This window comes from Asterias rubens, chromosome 4 (genome assembly GCF_902459465.1).
Source record: "Asterias rubens chromosome 4, eAstRub1.3, whole genome shotgun sequence".
In the NCBI taxonomy this organism is placed as follows: domain Eukaryota; kingdom Metazoa; phylum Echinodermata; class Asteroidea; order Forcipulatida; family Asteriidae; genus Asterias; species Asterias rubens.
Genome location: NC_047065.1, coordinates 2,258,250 through 2,278,088, shown reverse-complemented (window position 1 = coordinate 2,278,088; position 19,839 = coordinate 2,258,250). Strand labels below are relative to the sequence as shown.

The following is a 19,839-nucleotide window of genomic DNA, read 5'->3' as shown; positions in this document are numbered from 1 at the left end:
CAACAGAAATAACCAGGCCTAGTTATTCTAGATCACATTTAAACAGTTGAGTTTAAGTCCCATCATGAAAACATCTTCCTGACGATCAAATTTTAATATTTCTTGAAAAAGAATTTGAAAATGTTGTTTGTAATGAAGTAACTTTCCAGAATGTGTTCCAATTTTTGTTAACAAAAATTGTAATACAAATTTATTAGTGTCGTATACTTTCATAGCTTTAAATAATAAAATTTGGAAACGAAATAAACGATCTTTAAACAGAATTTTGTGGTGCAATTAAACTAGTTATTGAATGGAAATTCGAGAAATTGTTTATTTAATACTTTTCGCTTCAACCCCTTTCTGTATTCTTTACTGATTTTCTTGGTGGTTGACTATCTCATTATATATATCTTTTTTAGTAAATCGGATACTATTTTATTTCATAACGTATGAAAAAGTGGTGACAGGATACGAAAACTTGTCCATGTTTTTTCATATTTTATTGTCGAATATAAATAGGGATGTTTGTTAACACTGGGATTGCCATGCACCGCTTGGGAGTGAAAGTGTTACTGCTTGTCTCGGGTGTTGTGATTTGCATGTGGCAAGCGGACCATTGTAAATGGCGGCGACTCGCTGGTACGGCCTTATTTTATTTTATTGTCAATCACAATTCCCAATTGCCATGGTTGGCTTGTGCATAAAGCGCTCGCTCCCACCAAGGTGACCCCGGTTCCATTCCCGGCCAGGGCCAATGTGAGTTGAGTTGTGCGATGGTTCTCTGCTGTGCCACGCGGGTTTTCCAGACTATCCGGTTTTCCTCCCTCGGGAAAAAAAATCAATCACTTCCGATCTTTGGCTGTGCTCCGTGGTCATAATGGGTTTATGTTGCTGGCAGCTGAATGCGCCCTTGCATGCCTGCTTCTCGAACACGTTGTAGCCGCGTCCTTCGCAATTCAGCTCTTAGCTGCGAGTAAGGATGATTGATTAGCCATCCACCTAAATTATTATTATAATAACGAAATAACGGAATTACAAATTGTTCGTCACCAATAATTTACAATCCCACTGACCATCCATATTTAGCGGCCTTGGGCCTAGCCCCATGAATCTCCATACGGACTACGTTGGTGATTACGTGATATATTTTCCCCCAAACTTGACCTGTAAGAAACTAACTTAGGCCTTGGCCTATCATCACAATTATAATTTAAATAGGAATATACACTCGTGAACTAATTTAATGAATACACGAAGACGGCCATGAATTGGAATGATTAGAACTGTAGTCGTCTATAGATTTATTATACCATATCGAAGGAAATTTACAAGCTTTATTAGGTAATCACTATACGAATGTATGCTTTATCAAAACCTATTCCAATTATTTTATTAAATGTTCTGCAATTTCAGTATTTCACACTCTTGCCATATAAAAAGGTCGAAGGCCTAATCGACCGATACATTACTACAAATTTGTCCAGTGACCTGGTTAAAATAATTATTTATTTACAGCGTATTTTAACTTAGCGATTTAATTTGCCTAATGATTAAAATGGAAATTGAATTATAATCTATTTTGATGAAATCTAGTCATTTTATGGCAATAATTTACTCCACGAGTGATGGTTTGAGACGTTTACACACAATAGGCCAATTGTTCACTTTACGAAAAGTCTCATGCAAATTAGTTTATACTGAAATGTGAAGTAATTTCACATCAATATAAATTATGCGCGCCGCCGCGACTTATATTGCTTCGATCTACGATTAGCGATTAACGGAATTAGCGATAAGCAAAGGAGTAAACCTTTTAAGCAAGCAACAAAATACAATTTAAAGCTAAATTTACACACCATCACAGCAACAATGGGAGTCGAGTATAAGTTTTGTTCTCGTCAAAAGACTTAACTCCAGAATATTATCTGTGCGTGCAGACAACTGGCCTCGGTACCAGACGATGACGTCACAATTTCACGGAAGAACACCAGCCGTAATATAAGCACAATTCTTTGGATGTTATTTTGATTTTATTTACTTAAAAGGTACATGGTAGATGAGCTGTGTGTTATTAACTAAAAATAAAACAAATATTATTTGTTTACCCTGGCACGGTTGATCACTCTTGAAAATCTAGCTATGATAATTAACTTACTTTTGAAACAATGATTTATTAATTTTATTACGTCACACGCAGTTCTATATCTATAAAGTATAATATTAGCAATAACTTTATGGAAAGATTGTTTATAGTTATTTATATATGACGGTTAAAGTAACCCTTTCGTTTTTGGATTATTGTAATCCTCTATGTTTGCGGTAACCCCATGATGTGTGTATACCGCAAACCAAATAATATTGATAACTCACCATGCAATGCCTCAATTTGCATGTCCAATCAGGAAGAATAAGTTTTGGGATAAAAATCCTTTTCCATAACCGTATAGTTCTTCAAAGTGAAATGTTTCTCAAAATGCATTTTACACTATCAAAAGCTGATATAGCCTGTCCTCCTTACCACGTAAGTTTTTATTGCCATTACTTTTCAGAGCGCATTGTGTTTAGAGGGCGCTATAGGGATTACACAAGTTTCCTCACACAGCAAAACAAAACCTGAATTGACGAGCTTTAATAACACTGATCATCTGAATAATATAGTCTAATTAACCACTTATAGTTCACAGAATGCCACTTTTAATTCACGCATCACACTTTTCCATCCATACATGACTAGGCAGCACCTTACTCAGATGGGATGAACAAAATGTCCGTGCCGAGTTTCACGAAGCCCTGCGAAATAAAAAATAAAGCACAAACAAAATTCTTTAAAGTTCACAACAAAGTTGTTTTAGTTTTTTTATTTAAATGGAATTTTTTGTACCATATGCAAAGGAAAAGAACCACAGTTATTTTTCTTTTCATATTGTCATTTCACTGTGGATTGGATGACGTTTCGTTTTCATGAGATTTTCATAAAATTGTGCATGAAACAGTCAAAAATATTCTTTATAATTTTAGTCCGTTTTCCGCTTTGCCTCTAAAAAGAACTATGATTAAATAGTTTGAAATGAGAGCCTATACACCAACATGTACATGTAGGTCAGTCCTTATCATGTGATAATATCAAAATATCATGCCCGATGAAAGATAAATAGCTAGCCTAAACGAAACGAAATAATGACCACACTCGGAATGATTAAACAATGCAAATAATAGAATGTGTTTACCTGTCCCTGTTGAATGACAGGTTTCTGAAGTTTGACGTTGCCTGCGTTCGGCAGGGGCATGCCTTTCTTTCCTGCTTCTAGAAAGACAAAACCCCCAAAAACAAAAACAAAAAAAAATCAACTAACAAATAGAAGACGATCAGAGCATGATCGATGAGTCGTTAACCACTGTTATTTGATCACAGAACAAACATAATTCAAGAATGGTGTTTCCGCAAACCTCTTGTTTATTAAAAAAAAAAAATCATTCTATTAACCTCTTTTTATTTATATTTCCACCATGCAAAGATTCACACCCTACACCCCATAAGGAAATAATTGATCGGTAATTTCAGGCAGGTGACTTTCGGTACCTCTATTGAAGGGTCTGCAGTTATTTGTAGGACACAAAACTCAACGACCACAGATTTACATCAAACGCACATAGTTTGAAGATAATGGTGGTAGAAAGCTTCCCTTAAAATATTACTTGCTGAAGAGCTGAAGTTTTTGAGAAATGAGTAAAACAAGTCACGAAATTAATTTTCGTCTCAGGAGACGAACATTACTTTAGCAAAAAAAACGTATTTCCGTGACATTGTTTTACTCATTTCTCAAAAACTACACTGCCTTAGCAAGTAATATTAAGGTAAGCTTTCTACTATCATTATCTTCAAACGGTGTCAATTTATTGTGAAGCTGTGGACATTGTGTTTTGTGTTACAAAAAGTACATCGACCCCAAATTGCTAAACTTCTGTAGTAACATTCCTCTCTGCCGTTTCACTTTTGTTATATCAATGCTGCCAATAATTTTCTACATCAAAAAAACAACACAATTCATAGCAAAATAGGTGTTTGAAGCTTTGCATGGGGTGAAGAATAACAAGTACTGAATAGTAAACCTGCGAACTCGAACAGTATACTCTTGAAGACGAGCAGAGTATACTGTTCGAAACGTAGAGACTACACCAACTCTTCAGAGCCAACACTCCCTAAAGAGATACCACACATGGTTTTACCCGCAAGTTTACTTCAGTACACAATTTATGCTGTATAAAGATTGACTGTGAAAAGAACATTGTTTATTTCTTCAAATTAAAAAACTCCATCAGTTAAAAAATAACATATTACAGTAAAATGGAACTTGGTATTTATACCATTAATCCAGGGAACAAGCATAGCGTTGCAGGCAAACTCAATACCAATGGCCAGACCATCCGTCTGAAAAACAAAAATATAAATATTAATAAAGAATCAGTCATTGAGTTGAGTTTCAAGACTCTTGACACCTTTGGTTATTGTCAAAGACCAGTCTCCTCACTTTGTGTAACTCAACATAATGCATAAAATAACCAACCTGGTGAAAATTTGAACTCAATTGGTCGTTGAGAGATAAGAAGAAAAACACCCTTGTCACACGAAGTTGTGTGCTTTCAGATGCTTGATTTCGAGACTTCAAAGTCTAATTTTGAGGTCTCGAAATCAAATTCAAATATTTTAGTGGAAAATTACTTCTTTCTGACAAACTATATGTTATTTCAGAGGGTGCTGTTTCTCACAATGTGTTATACTATCAACAGCTCTCCATTGATCGTTAACAAGATAAGTTTTTATGCTAGCATTTATTACCAGTATAATGTTATTACTGTAAGTTCATGAAACTGAGATCTTGTAATGTTGACAATAGTGGTTGGCAGACTTTAATCATTCCAAAACTCATATTTTACTTGTATACAACTCACATCTATTTTTCCAATTGCTGATCGCTTCAATGTGACATCAGTCCTGCAACAAAACAAAGTTTGTAACTATAAACTACCTTTGAAGTTTTATTATCAGATGATAAAGAGAAGAGATGTCAAATTTTCATCAGGGATAAAGAACATTATTTGATTGTACCCTTACACCGATGTGTATAAGCATTGTACAGTCAGTACTTGTTTAAAGATACTAGGCCTATTGACAAGAAGTCATTACGTACTTCCTCAGTTTTACTGTCCATGTCAACGAACTTCCACCAGCGGCGTTTTCAACACAGCCCAGAGAAGCAGATCCGTGCACGACCTGGAAGTTTAAATATTAAGTAAATCGAACATCAGAGACAAGTAAATTGGTATGCGACAAAATCCTTGGGATACCAAGGATGGATTTAACAAAGAATTAAAACAAGTCTTAGCTTGAGTTACGATGAGTCACTTGCCCTGCTTCTTATGGATGATACCAAGCAAACGTCCTTATGGACTGTTACGGGGTAACCCTTTTTCAGCCCAGGAGTATGCGGCAACGGCCACTGAAAAAATAGTTAATTTGTAGCCCAAGCCTTGACGTGGTATTCCAGTGTGTCTGGCGACTTGCATTAACAAAAGGACATAGTCCTGTAGGATAATAGGACTATACTTTGTGAAATCGACCCTAGAACCCTTTTTCTTAAAATATAAATCTACATACTACATTAATTTTAAACTTTACAAAGTTCAAATAATTTGTTTGTAAATGTTCACTTGAATTACAGTGGAATAAAGCAATTTAAACACACTAAAATGAGTGTGAACGACATAAGGATTGGCTTTATGTAATTAGTGTATTAAACATACCACACCCAAGGACACCGCAAAAGTCAGCGATTTGTCCTTATTAATGACAAACACATCAATCTGTAAGTTGACAGAAGCGTTGATTTGAGGTTGGGTGAATCTGACCATGGGTGGCGCTATAGCTTTGACATTGACTTGCATCGGCATGTTGGGAAACTTCTCATTCAGCTGCAAAAGACAACAGTTTTATTCCAATGAGATTGAAAGTTATTTATTTGTTCTGAGCAACTGGTCCCTACTTTTATAAGAACCAGAACACTGTACTTAAACAACACATCATGTAAGTCTATTGGTATTTTTCATTAAAGCAATTAAGACAGACAAGAATAACAAGTAACAATCAAGTCCTTGATTGTCTCCAATCTAATTTTCTCAGTACACTGTATACAGTGACGGCAATTAAAAGCTAAAAGGTTTTGTTGAACCTAGAAAGGATAAAGTTCAGTGGATACCATTATTTAATGGGAGACTTTGGGACGCTAGGTGGCAGCAGACTTACCAGGTAAATTTCCATTGTTTACGTAGTTCTGAGCGTGCGCACACGATTTAGAACAATGGATTTTACCTGGTAAGTCTGCTGCCACCAAGTGTCCCAAAAGTCTCCCATCGGATAAACGTGCAGTGACGTAAGCTTTCCATATCTGTGTTTTGGTTGGTCCAAGGTGATGTTGCAGCTGCACGTTCAGTCGTCATGCATGCCAAAGCAGCGTGGAACTGTTTTATTATGTATACAAGCATTAATGATTTAACTGCAAATCTTCACGTGAAACAAATGCGAGATCAAAATATAAATTTGGACGAAGTTTGACGTCGACTCAAGGCAGATCTCTGGCTTATATAAATTATTGTGAGGCAAGTAATCCAGGCTATAATGTGAAACTATTACTGGATGATTTTGTTACACTCTCTCACGATGTGATAAAGACAGTTTTTTTTTAAACAAACTTACTTGTGGCAGGAGAAGTTCCACGGCCAACGCGTCCGTGTTGAGTTTGTACTTGAAACCTGGGGGTAGCTGTTATAAACAAAGGGAATGCTTTAGTTAACACTTTAAATTAATAACAACAAGAACTTTTGGTTAGAAGCCTCCATCAGTTTTTCGATATAGTATAAAGTATTTTGAGAAACATTTCACTTCGAAGTAATCTGGTTATATAGAAAGGTATCAGTTGTTCATTATGCCCTATACAATTTGAATCTATGACGCTTCTCAGAATGTGACTGGAGATTATTCTTCCTGCATGGAAATAATTCGCTTTGGATTTTCGGCAATATCCCCCAAAACGCGACCACCTTTTGAAGTTAAATTTGCACATAATGGTTTGATTGTGTTACATCTACACTTTCATGTTTACATGATGAATAACAAAATCTTATCTAATCTGATCTAATTTATGATTAAACAATCGAACGATTCCGAAAACCAAAGGTACACTTTGCCTTTAAGGAATACAAACTGCCAACCTGTAATCTTGAAAAAACTACAAACTTGTTAATGCGGCACTCTTACCTTGTCCTGTGTAGCATTGTACGCCAGTACTCCTGCCTTGTAATACACGTATCCCGCAGTTTCCAACATGTAGTCTGTTATCCAGAGAAACATATGCCGTGATTCATCGGGATCTGACGGTATGACTGGTACGGTAAAAGGGGCCTCGGTGTGTGGGCCTGGGCCGGCAGGAAACACCTCACCCTGTCGGTTACCAGTTCGCAAATTATTATTATTTCAGATTATTGATTTAGATTGTTAATGTCATTTCATTTTCATTTAATATTTTCTTGACCTGTTCCTGACTGTCTTTGACTTAAATAATTGTAATTATTAGTTAAACATTCTCATTGTTTCACAAGTATGGAAATAATTGAATTGAATTCAATTGAATGTTAATTCTTGGCAAAATGGGCGCCATTTTGAATAGCATTCTAACGCAGTTCGGATTTCTGTGTTACAGCCGTTGGCAACTTTTCAGATCAACTGTTACAAAAGGATTATGTTGGAAACGCTTTGAGACATAGGATATAAAGCGCTATGAAATAACTGAATATTTGTATTGTTATATCAACTTATTATGATTCTTGAGAGAGTTTTAAAAAAATGGATTTTCCAGATTACCTTATGGGCGGTATCGATGTGACCGGTGAACGTAGGAGGCGCTACCAGAGAATAATTAACCCATGCATTCTTGTCAAAATGTGCCTCAACTGTGAACAATAAATCAAAACAGTTTGAAGAGTAAGTTTTGTTTCTTTCTTTTGGCAAAGTTTGTATTGGTCAAGAACACCGTGGGCTTATATTTTGTGATATCAATTTCGTACTTTAAAGGCAATTGTAATAGGTTCTTCATAGGGTTCAAATGCAACTTGGAGTTTCCGGCCCCAACAAAAAGTTTCAAAATGTGACATACAAATGTTGAATGAGGTGGAGTGGACGAAACTTTTATACGGCAAAGAATAACATTACTCAATTATAACTTACCTTTAATCTTAGCCAGTTGCATCTCAAGATCATCATTAACCTCCTTCATCACCATAGAGCAAGTCTAAACAGTTAAAATAAAACAATGTTAGTTTTAATCTTTTTTTATGCTGAATGTGTTGATTCTGAGCATGCTCATAATTTCCAAAAACAACGAATTCAAGTCTGCTGTCACCTCGAGTTAAAAAAAAATGTCCCGTTATAAGAAATTACTGATCAATATAGACCTTTAGCACCCTGCCTCCATCTTGGTCATGCACCTCGTATCGAATAACGAAAATGAATGCCAATAATCATTTTGCAAAAATAGAAACCAGGCTATTTTGTTCTTCCAGCCTCGGTTTGGTAACGTTGATATCAATGGGAAAAATCCAAGATGGCTGCACCATGATAAAGGTCTATAAGGCCTACCTGTTGGTTGATAGAGGATTTCAGAACTCCAGCAATATCTTTCGAAAACAGATTGTACAGCCAGCTGCATTTAAGAAGTAAACACCAACATTATAACATAGGGACTAGTGCGATTTGTCAGTTAAAGATGTTTTGATAAAGCACTGTACATACAAAATCAAATCGCATTCTTCGTAAAAATTTTGTAATAAAGATTGAGGTTTGGGGAATACCAAAATGAACAAACTGATACCTCGCGCCGCCGTGAAGTTTGATTCTAACATTTCCCGCGTTAAATGAGCAGTCTTGGGTAGTCATGGAGATAGTAGGGCGCCCACTGTTGTCCACACCTGTAGATGAGAAAATGTTCATAACATCACTAGATAAAGATTAAGATTAAGTGGACCATTTGACGTATTGTGATTGTTATCATCATATTTTGTCCACTGTCAATTGTTTTTGTTAATTTCAAGTTTCAAACGCCCTTACTTTGATTTTGGTTTATAGGCCTAAGGATTACAAAAGGGGTTTCAATTCTTGTGTTTTTCATCAGCCTGTAAATAAATATAAAAGTATAAAGTTGATGTAAAGATTAGATAACTCAAGCAGGGAGGAAGGATATAGGAACGAAAGCTGATAAACATAGTAAAATAAATAAGGAAGACTAACCAATCCTCAAAGTGAGCATGAGTGATGTACTTGAGACAGATGCATCAAATGAACCGCTATCACTGATGTGAATGCTGGTTGGAGTAATAAGACGCTCAATATTAATATTTTTTATTACATGTCATTTCATTGTAATAGAATAACAAAATTAGGTACATAACTTAAAGTACAACAGGGCTTTGTTGTGTTTGTTTTGCCCATGGTCTCATTCGAATAATTGAAATCAATGAGAAAGTGTGGACGAGCGGTTAGAGCACCGAATTCAAAGTCTGGTGTTTCTGATCAGCAGAGTGTGGGTTCGCATCCCAAGCCATGACACATGTGTCCTTAAGCAAGACACTTAACCATTGCTTCGCCCTTCGGATGGGACGTAAAGCCGTTGGTTCAAAGTGTTGTGTAACGCATGTAAAAGAACCCAGTGCACTTATCGAAAAGAGAAGGGGTTCGCCCCGGTGTTCCTGGCTGTGGCTGCTGTATGCGCCGTTTCACCTTGTAAACCCTTGTAAGGTGCTAAATAGCTGGGTCTCAGAATTCATTACTGCAATAACCTCTCTATCTGTAAGTTTGTATAAACTCAACGCCTTGAGTACCTTGTTTGGTAGATACGTATAAGAATTCGATATTATTATACTTTTGTTGTCTAATTCATTAGAAATGTCAATTAATTAAGTCTTACAATCCATGGTTACTGTAGTGCCAGTTTCCCCACGCAGACAAACTTATCCCAGTTGCTGCCAGAGTCAGACCTACTCCAGTCTTTGTCGTCAGCGAGGTCAAGGTTGGGGGGATCGAGAAACTTGTGATGCGAATGCTTTACGAAAAAAACGTCAATTATTATTAGTTCAGGAAACAATTTAAATCATTGAAAAGTGAAACTGGATTGTATGCAAATTAACTTGGAGATTATGTCAACAAGATATTGTATAAAACTGAGCCATGTCGTTTTCAATTTCATAAACTCATTTCCTGCTATGAGTATTATTGTGTTGAACGTCTTCGTTTGAAAGGCAAAGTAAACCTTTGGTTTTTGGACCTGTTCGTGTTTGACAGATATCGCTGAAAATAAGAATACTGCTACACAATCTCAGAAGCGTTACCGCGGTATAACGCTTCTCAGATTCAATTTTTTGGGGGCATAAAAACTGATATCTTTTTACATAACCACATTACTTCAGAATCAAGGTGAACATGTTCTTAAAATGCTTTTCACTGTAGGCTAACCAACAGTTGTATTGCCACAAGAGTGATTACTAATTGTATCATTCCCTCTAATTGTATTTTCTTTAAAAAATGATTTTGTCTTTTACTTGATTTGATGTTTATACCTTCACTTAAATTGAAGTAATATTATGCCACGTATATACTAACATTCCATCGCCCTTCCAACACACACAAATGTCAATTTTGTATGCTCATGTGAGCCTAGGCTATAGGCCTATGCTATAGGCATAAAACATTTTGATTTACTTTGACACTGTGTAGGTAATGTGACCGACCACAGGTACATGCGCATCGCCGGTAATATCTGGGATTTTCAGTTGCTGTACTTCCTCTTTCAGAACCTGTAGCCCAACATCACGCACTAATAGAAAAATACAAACCAACAGACAAGTACAATCAGCCACAATGTCCCCCATAAACATTATTGTGTGTTTATAGACCTTTCTTTTGCAACCGAGTTTTTGCCAACCGAGGATGAACAACTCGGGAAAGTCATACATGCAAAAAATAATACAGTTCGTAAATGTTACACAGTCACATAATTATTTTTAAATGGTGTCGAAATAGTTGGAAACAAAGCAACCAATCATAGGAGGTATTTTATTTAATTGGACAGTTTGCAGAAAATTCTGAATTTGTCCACAACATCTGTTATAGCGCAAGTGAATGTTTTGCCAACATTTTGGCCGTCCATGCAAACCAGCGCGGTTTGTTTAACAATTGCAAGAGTTTTCCCTGTGTATCGAAAGATATCGTCTATACTCAGTGCTTTAATGTCATTAATTGCAATTTCATATTGTAGGCCTAATGATCGAAATAAATTGAAAGGGGATAAATCGAAATCAACAAATTAATATTTTAAATAGAAAATGAATGTTTTGGATGCCATGTACCTTAAACCATGTTCAATATACACTTCATTTTACAGGAGCTCCAAATCTGCAAAGGCATTGGTGGAATCCATAGCTACAAACTGCACTAACTACAATTTATTGTCTAGAGCCGATTGAACCCCATATAACGCCTAAGTTTGCCTTCAATTCCTAATTATTGTTTTTTAATAAAGACTAGTATATACTCACTATAGTCGAGTCCCGATTGGGTGATCCTGCCTTTAAATCCAGGATTCACTGACTCCACAGCTGGGCTGAAATAAACCGATAGAATCACAACAAATAACAGGTTGAGTTTGTTGAGCGCCATGATTTTTTTAAGTTAATGACTGTATGTGACGTGACGGTCCCTGGTGGTACTGAACTAACCAAAGGAAATTCGCAGCCTCCTTTATAAACAACTCTCTGCGCACTGATTTATAGACCTGATGGAGCCAGTTTTTCTTTTGTGTGATTTCAGTTTTTTCCGGGACTTCTTGTTTGTAAAATGATTGCGAAATATGAAAGTGGAACAAGGAAGTACAGGTGTACATTCTGTACCCAAGCCTTTTCGAAATGGGGAATTCCCTTTTGCGTTTTTGGTACACAATCACCTTTTGTCCTCTCTATATAATTGTATGCTCATGTTTGCGCTGGTGGGGCACTTCGTCACGGGAAACATAAGGGGGTGCACCAAGGGGGTATCTCTGATCGCTAGACTGTGTCAGTTTACCTCGAAAGCTTTCTGAGCTTTTGTGAGAACCAGGGCCCAATTTTATAAAGCCTGTTAAACACGAACAAATCCTGCTTAGCAGAAACAGGCTACCAACCAATTTCATCAAGTTTATACTGTTGCCACCGGTATCCCACTAAAACTTGCTCGCTGCAAGGAGATTTGCTGATCGAGCGGCATTTTCATTTTCTGCTAAACACCATGAAATTGCACCCGGAGCTTTCGTGAGAATCTCCTGGGCTTCCGTGCACCTCGAATAGCATCTAAAGCGTAATTATGGCAGTTGTTTTTTGAAAAACAACAATATAATTTGGTGTTCTAATAAATTTCGCCCTATGGTTTGAATAACACAAAAAGCTAAATTTAGAAATTGCAAATTATTAACTTTTTTGCAATTTTTTTATTTTAATTGCGAAATATAAAAGTGCAACAATTCTTCGTAATGTGGAGAATTCCCTCCTGTAACAATCATGTTTTGTCCTCCATTGTTTGCTACGCTCGCTGAGGCACTGCGTCACCGTCACGGGGCACATAAGGGGGTGTACCAACGAGGGGGGCACCCCTGCCCAATTAAAGCTGTTGAGTATAACATTTTACTCTCTGAAAAATCATTTTTAAAATATCAAAATTTCAAAAGGAGGTCACGAGCATCACTGCCTCCCTATAGTTACGCCCACTAATTGGGAGGTAACTGAACTTGTGTGCGCAATGAGCAGCATACAAGAAATTATGACATTTTACCACGTAAAATGAAAATTTGTTTAGTAAATCTGCTTTTACAAACAATGAACGAAGAATTGCATTTTAAAAACATCATTATAGGCCTACGCAGAAATAAGTTGTGAATTGTACACTTATCGAAAAAGAGAAGGGGTTCTCATCGAGAAGAAAAGGGGTTCCCATCAAAAAGAGAAGAGGTCCTCCCTGCGGTGTTCCTTCTCTCTAAATGTAAAAGAGTGAAAAAAAAAAAACTTTTTACATTTTGAGTTGTCCCTCATATTATGGCTCTAATAAAAAGAGTGGAGGCTATTTCAATCTTTAAGAGGGGTTTCACTCCATGACAGAGTGAAACATCACCCAAAAAGATGCAAACTTAAATATAAAAGAGTGGAAGACCACTCGAGAAAGAGTTTACCCTCATATGGCTCTTCAAGTAGTTTTTATTTTACTCTTTTGCATTTAGAGAGTTTGGCTGGGAGAGTGGCAGCTGAATGCGCCGCAGCACCTTGAAGTCGTAAACCCTTATAAGGTGTGCAACATAATTGGGTATCAGAATTCACAACTTCAATAACCTCTTTCTGTATCATGTAGGCCTACTAAGCACCTTAGGTATCTTGTTGGTAGACACGTGCGCTACATGAAACCTTTATATTTGTTATAAATTATGATCAAAATGGTGCCATGTTTATAATAATAAAATAATAATAATATCACAACATTTTTAAAGGCGCGCTAAATCTGGTGAAAAACCATTCAGAGGCGCCGGTCAAGATGGAAAGAGGGGAAATTCTCAAGTGTTGGGGAAAGCAAGTGTGAACAGGTGTCTTAAGTTGATGCTGAAAGATGGAGATGTCATGGATTTTCCTGAGGTTTTCAGGGAGTGAATTCCAGAGCCTGGTTGCTGTAATGGAAAACCCCCTGTCCCCGTAGCTGGCTAGACAAGACCGGGGAGCAAGGAGCATGTTGCTGGTGAATCTAAGACCCAGTCTTGTAGTACGGGGAGTCAACAGGTTTTGAATATAAGAGTGGGGCTGAAACGCATGATCATTAATTGTCAATCATTTTATTTCAGTTTCATTTTTTATTCAGTATTAGGCACCATGACAATCTCACTCACTTTGTATTTAACTTAAGAGGATTCCCAGGTCAACCAAAACAGTCATGTCCTAATCGAAACTCAGTAACACAAACGAACAAGAAGACAAGATCTAACGATAAGTCGAGATTTGTTTAATAGATTACCATTGGCATCACAAAATTGACTTTTATTTTAAATCTTACAAAACTGACTCTTCTTTAACGGTTGATTTCAAAAGAATATTGCATCATTGTTCAGAAAGTTACTTTCGTTAAAAAAAGAAAACCATATACAACTTTGTGGGATTCTTTTAAGGGCAACATACTGCAAAATATACAATGGCAAAAAATTACTGAAGGTCTGTAATGGAATATAACTTTCTCTTATAAAGAAATTAAAACAATAAAAACAAAAATTTTAATTTTAATATAAACCAACAAATTCTCTAATAAATATGCATTTTAAGCAGCCTCTCTAAAAGTGTCAACAACAGAAACAACAAAACTTTTGTTGTAAAAATTTTCCTTCTTTTTCATTTGGCGAGTACTGACATATTTCAAGTATAAAAGTTCAAAAACAATTTTATCATCTTTGACTATTACTCAACTACTAAGTAGTGAAAATTTCAGACTTTGCATGTTTGAGATGATTGGGAAATCTCGAGTTTGAAGAACATTATGTACTTCAAGCAACATGGGTCGATTCCACAAAGGTAGTCCTAACTTAGGACTAGTCCTAAGCAATGCTAAGAGATAGGACCAGTCCAGAAACTCATCCTAACTTAGGACTGGTCCTATCTCTTAGCATTGCCTAGGACTAGTCCTAAGTTAGGACTACCTTTGTGAAATCCACCCCTGGACACTTTTGGTAACTACTCAAAATAATTGTTAGCATAAACACTTACTTGTAAACGAGCAATGGAGAGCTGTTACACAAATATTAAAAGACTTCAAGCCTGATGCCTTTCTCAGGCATCTAAAACACATAAAGTTGTGCAAAAATGGTGTTTTTTTTCCTTTCATTATTGTCTTGCAACTTCGATGACCATCTGAGTCCAAATTTTCACAGGTTTGTTATTTTATGCATATGTTGGGATACACCAAGTGAGAAAACGTGTCTTTGACAATTACCAAAGGTGTCAAGTGCCTTTAATCACATTTTGTTCTCATTTTCCAATGAGCAAAACAATCTGACATCAGAGAAAGATTTCAAAGAATGTCATGCCAACTTGTACTCCGACCAACTTGTACTTGTTGAGGTTGTTTGCCGCACAAGAACACACCATAACAACGCAATGTTTACCATTGGCTCGTCCCCAGCGCCTTGCTTTAACCAAATGCACTGGGTGTGGCAAACGTATCATGCACTGTCAATGGTTTAATAATGCACAGTCCCATCATGCATCACACTCACATTGCACCATATTTCTATGCACTGCATACATGACGTACTTCCTGAACAAGAATCTGTGCAAGCGATTAGCCCATCCCAGCGATCCTGGATAGACTAGCCGCTGGGGCCGAGCGAATGTTTACCATGGAAAACTTGTTAAACATTACATTTTAGGTCACCTAAAATGTACTGTTACACAAGTTTCCCCTTCTTTCTTTTAGCCTTTGAGAAATCTCTGCTAGGGTAGTAAACATGATGTTGCTAACTGGTTGGAGTACAAGTTGGGCAGAGTATGATTGATCAAATACGTTAACATAGACAACCAGTATACCATTGCAGGAACCGTTTAAAAGCTTTGATAGCTAGCTAGCTTTGAAGGAAAGGTATACATTTAGTAGGCGCTCTTTAAATTAATTGCTACAAAAACTTGCTTGGCTAGAAGTACAGCAGCTTTCAACAATATAAAGCATTTTGAGAGTCATTTCAATTTAAAGTAACATGGTTATGGAAAAATTATTATTAAAACATATAATCAGTTTTTATCCTAAAAAATTTAAATCTGAGAAATGTTATCGACAGTAAGGTCTCTCAGAGTGTGTATTCAAACACAGATTATTTTTCCAGCGTGGAAACAATTGCTCTGATTTTTGGGGGTTGAACAAAGAATTGACTAGAGTGGGATTCGAACTAACGACCTCCGGATGAACATGCAGGCACTCTATACTAACTGATTACACACAATGAGGTAGGGGACTAATAAGGTTTCTACATGATGTCTTGAAGGTATATCGTTTTCATCCTTATTTTTTAATTCTCAACTGCCAGTCAAGAGACATGGATGTCACTTTCTCAGCATAACAAAAGAAACAATTACATTATGAACATCAACCACACGTTATAATGTTTTGTTCAAAATAGTTTTTGGATGATTATACAAATCGATCTTTTTTTTTTACTAAATCTTATTTACTTATTTACATTTCCACGGAATGTTCGGCGGCTGTGATGGACTTCATGATGAGCCGAATGTGTTCTCTCCGCTGTAAGAAACATACAGGAAACCGTCGACGTCTTTGTGTGACTCGTATATTTGACTCATCGTTGCACTGTAATAATTGAAATGAGAGGGGAAAAAAGAAAAATTAGCAAACAAAATGACAACAAATCTTCTTTGTAAAACCCTGCCTTCTCTCTGAATCCAGATAATACAGTCGGCAAAGCATTGGAAACATCACACTAACTTTTTGTAGAGAAGACAATGAAGAAAGTTCAGTTTTAGAAAGTTACACTTGTGGTAGGTTCCTTTTCCTCTGATACGAGGGGCCAATTTCACAAAGAGCTGGGACAAGTCCTAACTTAGGACTAGTCCTAGGAGATATTAAAACCTTTAGGCTAGTCCTAAGATTACTCGTCCTAACTACTCATCCTAACTCGAGATAAGACTAGTCTAACTCTTTGTGAAATCCACCCCTGAGGGTTCTGAGAAAGTAAAAGGGAGGTGGAGATAAAAAGTTTACACTTGTGGTAGGTTCCTTTTCCTCCACTACCAGGGCTCAATTTCGACTAGTCCTAAAATAGGATGAGTAACTAGTCCTAGCTGGTGACTCGACCTAACTTGAGATGAGACTAGTCTTAACTCTTTGTGAAATCCGCCCCACATGATGGTTCTTAAAAATTTAAAGGGAGGGGGAGACAGTGAGGATTATCATTTGCAAAATTCCTCTTGGTTGAGCTTAAATCAATGAGGTCCTAGGGGGACGTAGCTTTCTCTGTCGCAGCTCCCCAAGTGTTGGAACTCACTTCCCTATACACATTCAGACGTCTTCATCATTTGAGACATTCAAAAACAGGCAGCAAACACATCTCATTCAAAGCGCTAATGGTCAGGATCACTTGTATATTCTGGGTTTTTTTCCATTAGTAAATCATCCTGATATGCGCCATGCTCATTTTCGCGGATTTGTGTGCATTATAAATGATCTTGCTGGTCACTGCCTATGGCACCCAGAGCTACCAGCCAATAAAGTCATCGTGGTGGGAGCCCACCCATGGCAGGCGTGGTTCCGGAAGACCCACCAAGACCATGCTGACCCTGATCGAGGATGCACGAGTAAACAACGAGGAGGAGCTTATCAGTTGTATGCAAGATAGAGTTGTGTGGCGTGTCAGCCATCGAGCCTGACTCAAACATGCGGCAATGTGACAACTCGAGTCGACTCAGTGAGTGAGTGAGTTAGTGAGTGGGGGAGTGAGTGAGTGAGTGTATTATGACTCACCTTGTCTGTGGCAGTACTTTCCCAACGAATAGAAACACAGCCTTCTCTGGTGGTAGTTGAATTCTTTTACGTATGATCCACATAAACTGAGCCACAGTTATATCCGCTGGCACAAGGAATTTTCTCTTGTCTATTTCCGGTATCTGTGACCTCGCAGCCTTCTGTACAATCACTGGAATCCGGTCTGAATACTTTGAACGAATCTTGGACGATTCTGCTAATCGTTGCTCTGTGTATTAAAAATGATGAGAAAAACAAATTAAGAAGCTTTTGAAAAATATTTTGCAAAAAGAGACAACTTACAAATGGCCAAAACAAGTCGACAGTTGAACGGTCGACCTCTGTTACTGACATGTTTACACAAATTTCGTGTAAACCCTAACCCTAACCCTAACCCTAACCCTAACCCTAAAGGCCCGGTCACACAGGCCTTGATAACGCGACTAAAAATGATAACATTAACAATGCAAACCCTCGATTGGTTAAATAAGTGTGGGCGTATTCTGCGTAGACTGTTGAGCAATTCAACCAATAGAGCGCATTCTCTTTGCATCGTTATCTTTATCTTTTACGTTATTGCTGCAGTGTGACTTGGCCTGAAACCTACCCTACCCCCCCCCCTTCCCAGCCCTGCGCGCGCTCCATGCTGAGGCCCCCGTCACGGCCGGCCATCCGTTGACTTGTCTTGGTCCAAAGTCCAGTTGTCTGCAGTTGAAGAAAAATGTTCGTCGAGTTGTCCGAACGGTCGAGCTGTCTCAACTGTTGAGTTGTCCGAAGGACGAGTTGTCTGAACACCGTATATGATAACCTTGATAACGGCACGCTCTATTTTTTGGAAGTACTATTATTTTTGATTCATTAATATTATTAACAATATAATTTAAATACCAAATAGATTAACTTTAAGCGTGATTTCAGTTTGTATGTTTTTATTGTATTTCTTCCTCCATGTTCATAAAATCATAGGAACCGCTATGTTTATAAAACAATGCAAGTTGTTTGATTCCAAGTGAATTATATTTGTTTTGAAATAAAAGTAATCACAACTCTAGTCTGTGAACACAGCAAATTACAATTGTAATCGTATAATATATACACAGTCTGTTCCCCGACTCGAATCCTCACCTTCCGGCGTTTCCTCCTTAAATTGCCACTTCATGGTTTCTTTCTGTTGTTAAAATAAATGTCAATTGTATTGTAAACGCAGTATTTCTGACTTTGAATGTTCTATATATAAAACCTCGTTTTCAATCCCTTCAATTGTCAGTCAAAATCGTTCACACTTTTTTTACACAATTTGATGGTGTCACATGACAAACAGTCCTACTTCCGCTGGCAGTCCATAGTCGTCTAGCTTTACGTCTCTGTTTTTTTATGATGTTTTGTTGTTTTGATTTTTTGATATAAATAGCTACTGCGTAATGAAAAATGTTGTTCAGCTGTTGTTGACTGGTCCCTAATCTTTCCCTTATCTCTTATCGTGGTCTTTGACAGGGACCAGTGATTTGTGGATATTGTGTATGGAGCGCCACTTAAACTGTAAACATTCCACTGCACCACTGTATTGTTTATGATATTTGTATTAAAGGATGTTGGGGAGGGGGGGTCCTTATTGTTGTTCTATTATTATTAATATTATATTTTCAGAGGAAATTCTCTGTGGGTTCACCAAAACACAAAAAAACCTTATGTGGTAGCATTGTTCCATTGTTAAATGTACCCCTCTGAAGAATTGCTGGGTGGACATGCTCGAAATGGTACCCTTCCATGAAATATGCTACTAACTACAATCATTGGTTGGCAACCGCCATAGAGTTGTGCACTAAGCAGACACGCAATCGCGTCTGTAATAGTTAGTGGCTGATTTTAGGTCAAATCTTGTGACTTCTTTGGTGGTGCCCGGCAGCCGAAAAATAAAACTAATGCTGGGCAATCTCAAACCATTCAAAAGCATTTCACAAACAATGTTTACCCATTTTGTCGTCAGTAATTTCATTAGTTGGAATAGTTGCAAACAGATTGTTCTGTGGCACACATTTAATTGGCCCATCGCATTTTGCATCATCATAACGCATTATTTGTAACAAAAAGCGCTGGAGACAAAATGCATATTGCGTACAATTTCGCTTGAAAGTCACACAATTACCTCCAATCTAATTTACACCTCATTTTGTCCCAATAATCTATCTGCCCGAAAAATTAAACAAAGTATTACACAAGCTGGCTTC

The 19,839-nt window shown here is 37.2% G+C and overlaps 2 protein-coding genes across 3 annotated transcripts; both read right to left on the bottom strand.

The window, feature by feature from the left end:
- Positions 1 to 1,246: 1,246 nt before the first annotated feature.
- Positions 1,247 to 11,967, bottom strand: LOC117289218 (bactericidal permeability-increasing protein-like). Of its 2 annotated transcripts, XR_004518930.1 has the most exons (17): positions 11,623 to 11,967; positions 10,787 to 10,901; positions 9,996 to 10,130; positions 9,320 to 9,393; positions 8,904 to 9,000; positions 8,672 to 8,735; positions 8,261 to 8,324; positions 7,898 to 7,986; positions 7,295 to 7,477; positions 6,734 to 6,799; positions 5,785 to 5,952; positions 5,172 to 5,254; positions 4,933 to 4,975; positions 4,348 to 4,411; positions 3,210 to 3,286; positions 2,332 to 2,772; positions 1,247 to 2,288 (listed from the first exon to the last, which is right to left on the bottom strand). XR_004518930.1 is itself a non-coding variant. In XM_033770234.1 (16 exons), the coding sequence occupies exons 1-16, from the start codon at positions 11,741 to 11,743 to the stop codon at positions 2,725 to 2,727; spliced, it is 1,491 nt and encodes a 496-aa protein (XP_033626125.1). In that variant the 5' UTR covers positions 11,744 to 11,967; the 3' UTR covers positions 1,247 to 2,724. The 2 variants fall into 2 exon arrangements, 1 of the variants encoding a protein (XP_033626125.1); XM_033770234.1 differs by having other exon boundaries at positions 1,247 to 2,772.
- A 4,303-nt stretch (positions 11,968 to 16,270) lies between these two features.
- LOC117289757 (gamma-aminobutyric acid receptor-associated protein-like 2) lies at positions 16,271 to 19,055 on the bottom strand. Its single transcript, XM_033771023.1, has 3 exons — positions 18,737 to 19,055; positions 17,612 to 17,840; positions 16,271 to 16,441 (listed from the first exon to the last, which is right to left on the bottom strand). The coding sequence occupies exons 1-3, from the start codon at positions 18,768 to 18,770 to the stop codon at positions 16,348 to 16,350; spliced, it is 357 nt and encodes a 118-aa protein (XP_033626914.1). The 5' UTR covers positions 18,771 to 19,055; the 3' UTR covers positions 16,271 to 16,347.
- Between the last annotated feature and the right edge of the window lie 784 nt (positions 19,056 to 19,839).